Source organism: Sphaerodactylus townsendi, linkage group LG07 (genome assembly GCF_021028975.2).
Source record: "Sphaerodactylus townsendi isolate TG3544 linkage group LG07, MPM_Stown_v2.3, whole genome shotgun sequence".
Taxonomy (NCBI): Eukaryota; Metazoa; Chordata; class Lepidosauria; order Squamata; family Sphaerodactylidae; genus Sphaerodactylus; species Sphaerodactylus townsendi.
This window is the reverse complement of record NC_059431.1, coordinates 18,395,902-18,409,146: the sequence shown is the minus strand read 5'-3', so window position 1 is coordinate 18,409,146 and position 13,245 is coordinate 18,395,902. Positions and strand designations below refer to the sequence as shown.

At 44.6% G+C, this 13,245-nt stretch overlaps 1 protein-coding gene across 5 annotated transcripts in view; it reads right to left on the bottom strand.

The window, feature by feature from the left end:
• The window catches only part of NEDD4L (NEDD4 like E3 ubiquitin protein ligase), a 301,785-nt gene that overhangs the window by 40,720 nt on the left and 247,820 nt on the right, over positions 1–13,245 (bottom strand). For all 5 annotated transcript variants that reach the window (XM_048503553.1, XM_048503552.1, XM_048503549.1 and 2 more), the window contains 3 exons: positions 1,306–1,367; positions 1,093–1,192; positions 283–449 (listed from right to left, as the gene is read on the bottom strand). In XM_048503553.1, coding sequence (XP_048359510.1) covers positions 283–449; positions 1,093–1,192; positions 1,306–1,367 — 329 coding nt within the window. The remainder of the gene's footprint in view (positions 1–282; positions 450–1,092; positions 1,193–1,305; positions 1,368–13,245) is intronic.

Genomic DNA, 13,245 nt, shown 5'->3' with positions numbered 1-13,245 from the left:
TTAGGGTACACCTGCTCTTAACCACTATGCCACTGCTGCTCCTTTGGGCATGCCATGTCACATAGTCAGAGCTCCGACCAAAAATTCCCAAATATAGGCTGATGCACAGAAAATGCTCCTAATGGGTGCGACAGAACAGAGACACTGCTTACAGAACTCCTGTGGAAAGGTATGATCACAGCTAATAGATATTGATAGACTGACCCTCTAGGAATTTTCTCTAGTCTTTTCTCCAATTCCTTGTCTCGTGGCTTACAGTTATAGGCGGTGTGAAGAACTTACATTAAACTTGGCCGGTGCCACTGTGTTGTCCGGTTGTTATGGTTGACATAGTAGGTACGTCCAAGATTGTCCACTTTTTCTTCCCACCCAGGAGGTAAGGGAGGAGGTGGTAGCTCTTCCTGGCGCTGAGAGGCAGAATCGTTGGAGTCCACAACCTCCCACCCATGCTGCAAAGGGAGAACAAAGGAAAGTGCAAGATTAATTCTAAGGCATAGGAGCTGAATTGTCTTCAGGTCCATAATGGAACTAAAACAGAGGTGCTTCCCATTGACGAAATCATGTATAACTAAGTGGTAGCCACTTGGCTCAGACCCCCCATTAGCAACGACAACAGTCTCCTCCTTGGTCGATTCCCCACGGGGAAATTCTATCTAGATCAAACCAAGTTTGTAAAGAAACCGCACCTTTTCATCAGGGTTTCAACCTCCCCACCACAGCATGTATTCAGCAAAGACATGTAAGCCTATCTCAGATTCCAGAAATGTAGCAATCCCCACTACCACACGATCTCCTTTGAGCGTCTCTCCTGATTGGCTGGCGTGCCGTGCTGGGGTGGGACCTTTTTGGGGCGGGAAATTTTTCCCTACAACTTGCAACCTGAGGTTTGCTCGTTTTCACGGACGAACGTTTAAGCGTTTAGGCGCTTAAGCGGGTTTTGGCTCGTTTAAGCGTTTAGGCGCTTAAGCGGGCTTTTGACTCTCGAAGAGTTATACCAAAAAAATCTTTGGTCCTTGAGGTGCTACTGGACTGAAATCTAGCTGCTCAGGTAAGGCAGTAAACTGGAAACACCTCAAATTAAAAGCTACCTACCTCAGAGTCCTCCCTCTGGTCACTGTCATCATCTTGACCTCCGTTCTTTGGCATGTAGGCCATCTTCAGCCTCAAAAAACCCTTTACCCGAGATTTGTGGCTATCAGGAAGAAAAGCAAGTGGAAAAACAGATGAGCTACATCATAGTTGTGTGCTAGGAAAGCAATTTTCTTGGCAATAAGGACAGGCAGATGGAGAGACAGACAGACTCACCTTCTAGGCCTGAGAAGGAAGTCTTTAAATGTGTAAGGCCGTTCCATAGTTGGATCTTCTGTCTGTTGATAAAACAAGAAAATGAAGTCAGTAATACTCGCGCATTCCTAGCAGATATTCCAAAGAAGCTCTAAACAAAATTTCCGTTTTGAAAAGGAACACTGCCTCTATCGGCAAGTGGAATGAATTGTTGACTGGACTCTTCCACTAGGTGTCACCCTCAACAATACTATGGGCGCAGCCAACGAAACAGCATCCTGGTATAGAAAAATACTTAGAGGAGGTAAAAGGGGTGACAGACGCAAAGGAGGTGTCTTAAAAAAAAACCTCGCTAACAAAACAACAACAACAACAACACCTTTGTTAGGCGTTAAATGGAATAAATATGAAATCAGCTGCATTGAAAAAAGACACAGAGCGAAAACGAAGTAGAAATCGGTATCACACAGGCCCCTTCTGCGCATGCAGAATAATGCTCAATCCATTTTCAATGCACTTTGCAGCTGGATTTTACTGTGTGGAACAGCAAAATCCACTTTCAAACAACTGTGAAAGTGGATCGAATGTGCATTATTCTGCATGTGCGGAAGGGGCCTCAGACAAATGTGTCACGCATCTTGAGCACTTGCAATAAGAAAACTGCAACGGTTTCAGAGTCCTTGTGGTGGCTGTAATCCAGCAATTGGGCCACCTTTAAATTATGAAAATTCTTTTGCTAACAAAATAATAGTGTGACTCTCCAATGCCCAAGTCTACTCTTCTTTGTTTCGTTGCTTCACTAACATAGTGTGCACAGAACAGTCAGACCCTTTGCCACGCACATACAACAGCCCCTTAAATAATGAGCTCCCACCCCAGACACACCCACACATTAGCATAGTGAGAAGTAGGGAAAATGTATTGTCAAAGGCTTTCATGGCCAGAATCACTGGGGTGCTGTGTGGTTTCCGGGCTGGATGGCAGTGTTCTAGTAACTAGATTTACATATGTTGAGTGCTAATGGGTGGATCCCACTCAACACATGTAAATCTAGCTTGCTAATTGCACGCTTTACTTGTTAACAGACAATGATTCTTTCCCCCCACCCTGGACACTCCAACAGGCATATATACTCCACTTGCTTTCCCACTATCAGATCCTCTGAAGACGCCAGCCACAGAAGCAGGCAAAACGTCAGGAGAGAATGCTGCTAGAACACGGCCATACAGCCCGGAAACCACACAGCACCCCAGTAGGGAAAATGTTAGTTGAAGAGCTGCAGGGAGTGGGGAAACCATCTCTCTCCCTCTCCCTCGGAGATTTGGGGGAAGGATGGGGTTTGGGGCAGGACCTCAGTGGGACACAATGCCCCACAGTTCACCCTCCAAAGCAGCCATTTTCTCATAGTGGTGTTGGACCTAAACATCTTCGAGACTGCATCTCCCCATATTGCCCTCAGAGACCCCTCCATTCGTCGTAGGAGAACCTTCCGGCGATCCCTGGCCCAGGAGATACCCAGCTGGCTTCAACGAGAGCCAGAGTTGTCATGGCCCCGGCTCCAACCTGGTGACGCAAACTGCCACATGATGTCAGAGCCCTGCAGGAGATGCCACAGTTCCGCAGGGCCTGCAAGATGTGGCTGTTCCACTAGGCCACAGGTGTCAAACTCGTGGCCTCCAGATGTTATGGACTACAGTTCCCATCATCCCCTGCCAGCATCATGCTGGCAGGGGGTGATGGGAACTGTAGTCCATAAAATCTGGAGGGCCACGAGTTTGACACCTATGCACTAGGCTTTTTCCATCTAGCCAGTCAGAACGAGTCAAGTAAGATCACCTCCCTTCGGCCTCCGGGGGAGCAGGAGGAAATGGTAGACAGGATTTCTATTTTATTATCTATTGCCCTTTGTTTTATTATTCCTGTTGTCACTGAAGGGCTATTGTTTGTAATATTTCGGCAGAGGCCAATTTACTGGTGATCCCTGGCCCCTCCATGATACGGCTGGCCTCCACCCGGGCCAGAGCCTTTACAGCTCTGGCCCCCGCCTGGTGGAATGCTCTTCCACCAACGGTCCGGGCCCTGCGGGACCTTGCTGAGTTCCGCAGGGCCTGCAAGACCGAATTGTTCCACCGGGCCTTTGGGGAGACTAGCCGTTGATAGGGGCCCCTTCCTCCCTTTGTTTGCTGCTGTAACATCATGTGGCCCCTACCGCCCTTCTTCTCTGATGTATGTCTGAGAGGGAATTGATAGCAGGCGCCATCTTGAGCTAACATTAATATTAATTTTATAAGCTGCATTTTAATGGGGTAGGGTTTATTTTTATTAGAGCCATCTTAATTCATATTTATTGTATTTTAAATTGATTGTGCTCTATCTGTACTGTACACCGCCCTGAGCCCTCCGGGGGAGGGCGGTCTATAAACCCAATAAATAAATAAATAAATAAATAAATAAATAAATAATAAATAAATAAATAAATAAATAAATAAATAAATAAATAAATAAATATTGCATTGTTATTTATATTTTTTAAAATGTTTTAAGGATTGTAAAGTTTTATGTTGTGACCTGCCCTGAGAGCTGCAGAGATAAGGCGGGGAATAAATAAATGACCTGACCTTTGTACCCCAGCACTTTCAATCCACTTTCAATGCACTTTACAGCTGCATTTTACTGTACAATCGTGACAGCGGATTGAAAGTGCATTATTCTGCATGGGCAGAAGGGGCCTGTAAGAAAGTAAATAAATCAATTCAAAATGCTCATGGCAATTTATAATCCAGTTCAACTGGTGAAGGAGTTACAAAGCTTCCTTTCAACCATCAGTATTCCCCTGATGAAAACAACAAACCCTAAATCCTTGAACAACCCCAAGGATTCTTAGTGTGTAGAGGAGATTCTGTTAGACATGCACCCTTATTTACATAGGTTGACAGATACAGGATTGCTCTAGTCCAGCGCTGATCTGAATGTTCGTTAATTCGGACGTTTGGTGCGAAAACTGTCCTATCAGGGAGACAGAACTCTCTGCCCCCCGACCAAAGGCAACACAAGAAATCAAAGTTGCCCGGTTTGTTTCGTAGGGAGCAAGTTCTTAACCACGGAGCACTGAAGCTCGCTGAGAAATGTTAAAGGTGTCCTTTTCAAAAGGACAGAAACAGGAAATCGTATAAATGTTTCTGACTTCTCCCTGGTATAAACAATTTTACACTGAAACACGGTATAATTCTTTCAGTGTTTATTTCTGCAACTGTCACGGAGCCATGCTTTATTTGACAGGCCTTGCTTGTCCTCGGTTTTCTCTGGATTTCTAGAATAATTCTTCTCCTTCTCTGCAGAAAAGACTGTGTCAAGCATGGATTGGATGGGAATCGTGGGTTTCATCCAGAAATAATAATTCCCACTGATCCATTGGGTTGCCATTAGAACAAGATTTTCTAGCTCCCCCCCCACCCCCAGCTGGAAATGCCCCCTTCCAAATGTTGCTTCTGGAGTGGCAGAGGTCGGAATGGATCAAAGGGCTGGCTTAGCCTTTTCCCTTCCTGAATTCCTGGGAAGGGCAATCACATTTTGTGTCAGGAGCTGCATTTCCCATTTCTCCTACGGTTATCTCTAGTTGCTAATTTTCCTGCGCGGTTGGTTGGGGAGCAGACAAAATTAGCTGCTAGTGACAATGGCAGAAGGCACGAAGGAGCACGCTTGCCCACACTTAGAAACTGAACATTTCTGGAAATTCTGAAGCTGTGGGAAAAGCAGTTAAAGAACAAATGTGCAGTATTACTTTCTTAATCTTAAACATGTTTAGAACCTAGAACAGTGATGGTGAACCTTTTCAAGACCGTGTGCCCAAATTGCAACCCAAAACCCATTTATTTATCGCAGTGCCAACACGGCAATTTAACCTGAATACTGAGGTTTTAGTTTAGAAAAAACAGTTGGCTCCGAGGCACACTTCACTCAGGAGTAAGCTTGGTGAAGCAACCATGCAACACTTCGAAAGGGTGAATCACGACCCTAGGAAGGTTTACTCAGAACCAAGCCCCATTGCCATCAACCAAGATTACTCCCAGGCAAAGGATTGTGCCCAGGCCAGCCTAGATGTGTGTGTGTGTGTGGGGGGGTGATTCTCCCCCCCCCCCGATGAACTCTGTGCACGTGTGCCCACAGAAAGGGCTCTGAGTGCCACCTCTGGCACCCATGCTATAGGTTCGCCACCACTGACCTAGAACTTCATTCATCAAGATGATCTGACATATTTATGAAAGTTAAAAGTACAGCGTCTTACTTTCTACAAGCAAAACTCCTAATATACCCTACATTAGAGCTTTAAATTGGGACATAAGGGCATCCCCATCTAAAGGCCCAGAGGCGGGATTTGGTGCCACAATGGTGCAACCCCACTGCCTTCAAGATGACTTTCCAGCAGTGTGGGGAAGTAGACCACAAAGAACACCCCCATCTGCGGAAAGCCCTCCACTGGGTTCTATGGACCTACACCCCCCGAAAGGGGGGCATAAGTCATGGGGTAACTGAGGCCATGGGATAACTGCTTCAAACTCAAGGTGGAAGTTGACTAATGTCAGTTCTACCCCCTGGGACTGCCCCTTCTGTGCCAACCTGGCTAGCGAGGGTGCGGAAGTGCTGCTGTGGTGCACCACGGGGCATGGCAGCTCCTGCCTGCCAGTGTTTCTGCCCATCCATCGGGGTACTGTCAATTTCCCCATTCAGCCAATAACTCACTTGATGGATTCAAGGATTTTATTGAAGACGTGAGAAAGGCAGGATAAGGCAGTTCTGGCAAAAAAAAAAGGTGCCAAAGCTGTTGATAATATGTTGCAGCAAGTCCTCACCCCAACACGTGAACCAAGTCAGTCAGGAAAAGTCCAGCCTGAAGGCCCGTCCCAGCCGCCAAGCTCCAAGGCCAGGGAAAGATATAAAGCAGCACCTGCAAAAGCTAAAGCTCTCCCCAGCAATTGCCCCCTCCCAGCAATGGCATCTTGACAGGTACATCCCCTGGGGATGGTAAATCTGCTGGGGTGGGTGTGCACTGTTTCCACTGTGCAATTCCCCCCTCCTTAGGATGGAGCTGTATGCTATTTTAGGGCTATATCTTTTTTTTTTGTTCTCTGAACAGTGTGGGGAGGGGAAGCTGCAAACAAAAAACAATTTTTGCAGGAAACAAAAGTGAATGATTTGGACAGAAATAATATTCAAAGTAAGACTAGAAGTATATTTATATACTGAGTTAAACGTTATAGCATTGAACACTTCAACAGTAGACTATCATACATATATTAATGTATTAGTTGTGGAATGAAAATTATGCATTTAGACAAGAAAAAACTTATATTTAGAAAAAGCATTTCACTCATCCCAAAACAGAAAATATTGCATAGGAGTTTTTTCCCCCCACAGCGCTTCCTAAAATTTCTAGTTTTTCTACTGGAAACATTTTAAAAACAAAACAGTCCTGGGAAAATTGCTGTTTATTTTCCAACCAGGCCTCTGACAGTATATCCCTCCTCAGCTGAGAGGGTTTGTGATGCAGATTCCTCATTCGCAATGACCAAAAGGTCTTTCCAGCTCTAGCTTTCTAAAGTCATACTTCTGATAATGAAAGCCGCAGAATACAAGACCCTTATTTGAAACCAGACAAAGAAACGCCAAAGGACTTCATGTGCAATTTGAGCCACAATGGTTCAGGAGGGGAAGATACTGCAACCCTTTTATGACATTTAAACCCACGGGCCTTCATTCTATCGCTCTGCTCAGCAAAGTATGAAACTTTCATTTTCTAAAATAAATGAATTCTTCTGCTGGATGAACTGGAAAGGAGAGAAGAGACGTAGTCTTTGGATATATGGTGTGGCTGATGTACATGTCTGGCCGTAGCCTGGATGGTCCAGGCTAGCCTGACCTGGCCACAACTTGGAAGCTAAGCAGGGTTGGCTCAGGACAGGATTTGAATGGGAGTCCAAGGATGCTACATGGAGGCAGGAAATGGCATCTCTTGCCTTGAGAATCTCTTTTCTACTGGTCATCTCTTGCCTTGAGAATCTTTCAGGGCTGCCGTAAGATAGGTGCAACTTCATGGAATTTTACCTAATACTAGCCACTACCATCACCACCTCCCCCCAAATCTGAATTTGAGAAAACACTGCCTCCCTCAACCCCACCCAACGTGGACCTGGAAAGACATGGAATTGGAGCGTGGAAGATTTTCACAAGTGCAACTATTCTTGGGTAAGTAGAAGTGCTAAAATTAGAGACGAAGAGGAGGAAGAAGAAGAGGAGTTTGGATTTATACCCCACCTTTCTCTCCTGTAAGGAGACTCAAGGTGGCTTACAAGCTCCTTTCCCTTCCTCTCCCCACAACAGATTATCTTGTGAGGTAAGTGGGGCTGAGAGAGTTCTGAGAGAACTGTGACTAGCCCAAGGTCACCTGTCAGGAATGTAGGAGTGCAGAAACAAATCTGGTTCACCAGATAAGCCTCTGCCACTCAGGTGGAGGAGTGGGGAATCAAACCCAGTTCTCCAGATTAGAATCCACCTGCTCTTAACCACTACAACACGCTGGCTCTCCCTCTCTACTTATACTACATAAAAGTAATTTTATCTCCACTGTCTTTTTCATATGCACAAGACTCAGAATAAGTATTTCTTTGAATAAGATTTCAAAAACTAGATTAAATGAAATCTTGCGGACCGCTTGGAAGGGGACGTGGCTCAGTGTAGCATTGTCAGGACCACAAGTCCCAACATGCAATAGTCCCCACCGGCATGCTGTAGGAGCGGGAACCTTTCGCGAATGAGAACCCAGGGCAGGAGAAGGGACTACAGTGATTGGGTAGTATGAGCATTCGATCTTTTTTTCCCCTAGCAAGCCTTTATTGGCATAGACAACAGTACAACAATAATAAAAAACGGATTAAAAAGCATATACAATACAGGATATAAATGTTAGGTCGAAGGAAATCTATAAATGTTAGGTTGAAGGAAATCTATAGGCGTTTAGTAATTTCCAGGAGAAAGTCTGCCACTATCATACAGAGAGAAGGATCAGGGTTGTCCAACAAGTAGTGTAATCTAATTAAATCGGGGAGATGGGGTAAATGTAATGGAGCAAGATTCACATACTTGGATCTGATTTCCTTGAATCTGAGACAGTGTAGTAATTGGTGAGCCAGAGATACACAGGTAGTGTGCCAAGTGGCCCCGTTCAAATGGGAGAGAAAAATACAGGGGGGAGCACGTTTTCTTGGCTGCGGTGATTAGGGTAGAGAACTCTCTATCCAATAGTTGACCTTTTAATTTTCTATAGGCTTCTGAATAGGACAAAGGGCAAAGTGAATCCACTGACACTCCAATAGAGGCCATTTTTCCTTCAATTATGGAAAACCAGGGGTTGGAATGGGTGTCAGGGAGCAGATGGTGGACCAGGGAATTACAGTTCGAGCATTTGATTATGCCTTAAATACCAGAACTGAGGGGGAGATACCTCAGTTCCAGCACCCTGTAGATAGGGTGATACAAATCAACAAAATTTTCCTGTTCAAGTTAACTTTGTCTGAGTGTGTTCAGCCTTACAAGCATATCAGTTGTAGAAAGTTCCAGGTTCAATCTTTAACATCTCTGGTTACACAGAACCAAGAAGCGGGTGATGTGAAACATTTCTGCCCGAAGCCCTGGAAAGCCATGGCCAGTTTGAGTAGACAGTACTGACCTCTGATAGACCAAGGGCCTGATCCAGTATAAAGCAGCTTCACATTTGTGTTCATGTGTGTTCATCAGTTGTAAATTCCATTGCTCCGCATGCATATTGTTGTTTTGTTAAAATATATATTAAAGCACTCTGATCTGAACCAATAGAACAGCCACTTCAGTTGGAAGACGACTCCTTAGACTGGAGAAACGTCTTCCAGCCTGTGGCAGTATACCACCCACTACAGTTCTAACAATAGCCGTTAATTAACCTTCTTAAGCTATACAAATCCCTGGCATGAATCACTGGCGTGTATTCTACTACTCCTGAAAACCTTCCTCCAGCTTTAGGAGACTTCTGCCAACTTAAATGACTCTTCCATTGGTGGAAGAGCAGGGCTGGAGCGAGGGGGAACTGCGCCCGGGGCACACGTGCGCCCCGCCCCCCTGCTACGCCCTGTCCCGCCCTTGTCTGGGCGCGCGTGCACCCCTTTCCCCCTTGGCACTACGCCACTGTGGAAGAGACACTTTAGTTGGAAAAAGGCACCTAAGGTAGGATACATGCCGTTATTTCTGAAGCAGAAAATAATTTATTCCCAGCAACAGCGCATCTCAGCTGGTACGAATGCAAGAGCTGTTATTTATGAACAGGCAAAGACAACATAAAGAATGGGTTTCAAATATTCTTTCGGTATCTCATCACGGAAAATAAAGACCGATAAACATTTAGAGGAGAATTCTGAAGATGCTAACAAGTCCAAATAGGCAAATTCCAGTGAAGGTACTGGATAATGTTTAGCCGAGGGCAAAGAAGATGAAAATATTGAGAGTTTCAAGTATTTATAAAGATGTTGGAATGGAGAGGGCAAAATGTATCTATTCTGTTTAGGGCTGAATAAGAAACCGTTGCCTGAATGCCATTACTCTGCTTAATCAAGTTCCCTCCAGACTATACTACTGTATATAGTATATATAATCTGTTTGCTTTATGTGTTCTCTTGCTGTCATGACACTGCTTTCTACCTACGTAATCTCATTTTTCGTCACTGTTAACAAATCATATCAATATTTCTAATTTTCAGCATGTCCAAATCAGTGGATACTTACATCCAGAAACTGGCACCATGAACACACAAGACAATTATTTCAACAAACATCAACAACTCCTGGAACCCCTCCAGGAAAATGGATTATGCAATATACTTAAACATCCCTCATATTAAAATGTTTTTTCCTGTGGTATAATTTGCTGAAATTTAAAATCAATGAACTGTATCCTACCATGGTGCACACCAAAGTTTAAAGCCTATTTGGCAACAAAATATGAGCTATAAAAAAACAAACAAACAAGACAAATGTATTGTCGAAGGCTTTCGTGGTTGGAATCAAATGGATGTTGTGGGTTTTCAGGGTTGTGTGGTCACAATGGGGTGGTTTTAGCTCCTAATGTTTCATTCACATCTATAGTTGGCATCTTCAGAGGCATGTCATAATGAGATATGTTTCTCTCTGTGGTGCAGTGTGGAGTGATTTGTGTGGTTGGGTATCTGTTTTGTTCTTCTCACAGGTGCAACTGCAAAGAAATCTATCTACACACTTGCACATGTGCCTCAGCCCCTCCCACTTGAGAAGAGGACAGATACCCACAACAGCCAAACAAGAAAAAAAACACCCCAGGGTGTTAAAAACGCAAATAATAGAAGCAGCACCTGCAGCTTTAAGAAATGAATGCCTTCGATGGCTATTGTTCAGGAATCAGGTAGCATTGCCAGTCTTCAAGCACTGGTTTCTGAGCCCGAGAGGTCAGAATAATTTCCAGTGCTGTTTTGGCCTTTGATGGTAGACTCATTTGGGCTAGGCACACCAGCAACCACCGGGTGACATGTTACAACGAGAGTTGTAAGACTCACCAAGGCCCAGTGCTGATGCTTAACAGAAGATACCCTGTGACAACCAGTGTGATGCAGAGTTTCAGATTAGGATCTGGAAGACTTAGGTTTGAATCACTAATCTACTGCAAAAGGTCACTGATAAAGACTTGGGCCATTTATACATTCTCAGTCAAACTCACCTCACAGGGTTGTGAGACTAAAATGGAGGAGAGGAGAACGATGGAAAGTGCTCCGAGTCCCCGTTATGGAGAAGTGTAAGTGAAATAATAAACATAGCTAAAGATGTGGGAGAGAAAGATAGGCTAGTGGGTGGGTACTGAGTAGAGAAGGAAGTAAGGAAAGACAGATATGTGGAATTCCCAGGAGAAGAGAAAGATGCAGCAGTGTGGAGAAGAGAATACAAGGGAAAATAAGGTGCCCCATGAAGGTCCTTGAGGGGTCTCCACTGTGGAACTGGGCCTGGAAACCAGCACTGCATAACAGTATCATAGTTTGCCTTAGCAGAAGACCCTGGGGCAGGGAAAGAGAGAAAAATGAAGATGGGGCGCAGATAAAGACATGTTGGTCCTGCATGGCAGGGGGTTGGATTTGATGGCCCTGGTGGTCTCTTCCAACTGTATGATTCGATGGTTGGAAGGAGAGAAGGAAGCAGAAAGAAGGAGAGGGGCTATCAGGGCTTTCAGAAAGGGGACAATAAAAACAGTGTGGGGAGGGAAAATCAGATGCACCAACAAATCCTTGTTGTCCACCTTCCACTAGCTCCCCCCCCCAGATTTCTGTAATCCTAGTCCTGTTACATTGTTTCTCAGATGTCTTACACCATGTGATATGCCTTGAGTCTGAATGAGAAAGCTGGACTATAAGCAAGGCAAGTAAACAGAGAAACCTCTCTCCAACTTGAGTTTTTCTGTCAGAAGTGTAATTTATTACCATGTATCCAGCCACCTCCAAACTTTCCAGAGCAAGACTTTCTGGCTCCACCCCACCCCCACCCCCACCCCCCCGAACTACTGCTGACTGAGGGTCAAAACTGGAGAGAGAAAGAGGCAGAAACGGCAGTCCTGTTTTTCACACACTGAAATGCCATTAGGTCAGAAAGCATTAATGGTGGGATACATGCCATCATTATTATTATTATTATTATTATTTTTAAAAAACAGGCTTTAAACTTTGGTGTGCACCACGGTAGGATACAGTTCAGTGAGTTTAAATTTCAGCAAATTATACTGCAGCAAATTTTTTTTTAATATGAGGGATGTTTAAGTATATTGCATAATCCACTTTCCTGGAGGGGTTCCAGGAAAGTCTACTATTAGGAAATAACGAATTGAATTCTGCCAACATTCCCACTAGATCTTGCCTGATTCGTTCCTTCACTATTGTTCTCCTTTGTGGCTTCTACCCACACAGGTTCCATAATACCAGACAAAACCCTTCTGGTGCTCAAAAAAGGGCCCCTCCTCCCTCTTTAATTGCTAGAAGAAGAAGAAGGAGGAGGAGGAGGAGGAGGAGGAGGAGGAGGAGGAGAGCTGGATTGATACCCCTCCTTTCTCTCCTATAGGAGACTCAAAGGGGCTTACAAACTCCTTACCCTTCCCTCCTCACAACAAACACCTTGTGAGGTGGGTGGGGCTGAGAGAGTTCAGAAGAACTGTGACCAGCCCATGGTCACCCAACTGGCATGTGTTGGAGTGCACAGGTGGCAGAGCGGGAAATCAAACTCGGTACCTCCAGATTAGAGTATACATGCTCTTAACCACTACGCTGCTGCTGCTCCTGAAAAGGCGTCAGGATTCAACTTAGTGTGTGTACGAGTTTATAGGTGCTCCATATCTAGAAGATCAGCCCTGTTCCAGAGATATATCCCTAAAGAAAATAACATGTAATATTCTGAGGACAGTGTCCTGTTCTGATTTGAAAGCTTGTTGTTGCTTGCAGGCAGGATTACTTAAAGCTGGTGTAATTCAACAGTTCAGGGAAGTCCTCTGTCCAAATATCACCTCATCCACAGAGTCACTGGGTGGCCTAATGGAAACTCTTCTCTCTGTCCCAAGACAGGCTCGCCCAATATCTTTGTGGAAAGGATTGTGCAGGTTGATTAAGTATGCAAAGTGCTCTGAGAAAGCACAATCACAATAAATTAATAATCATAAATAATGTGACAACACAGAACTTGCTAAGCAAGCAAGCAAGCAAATTCTTACACAGCAGCTGTGCTCTTAAACAAACGGCAACTGAAGGCAGGTGACACCAAGAAAGTTTATTGATCGCAATAAACATAATTAGCGGTTACACCTCCCATATGTGATAATGGCAAACCGATACCCTGGTTAGATTCAACTTTGGACTGTTTCTCAACATGTTAAAA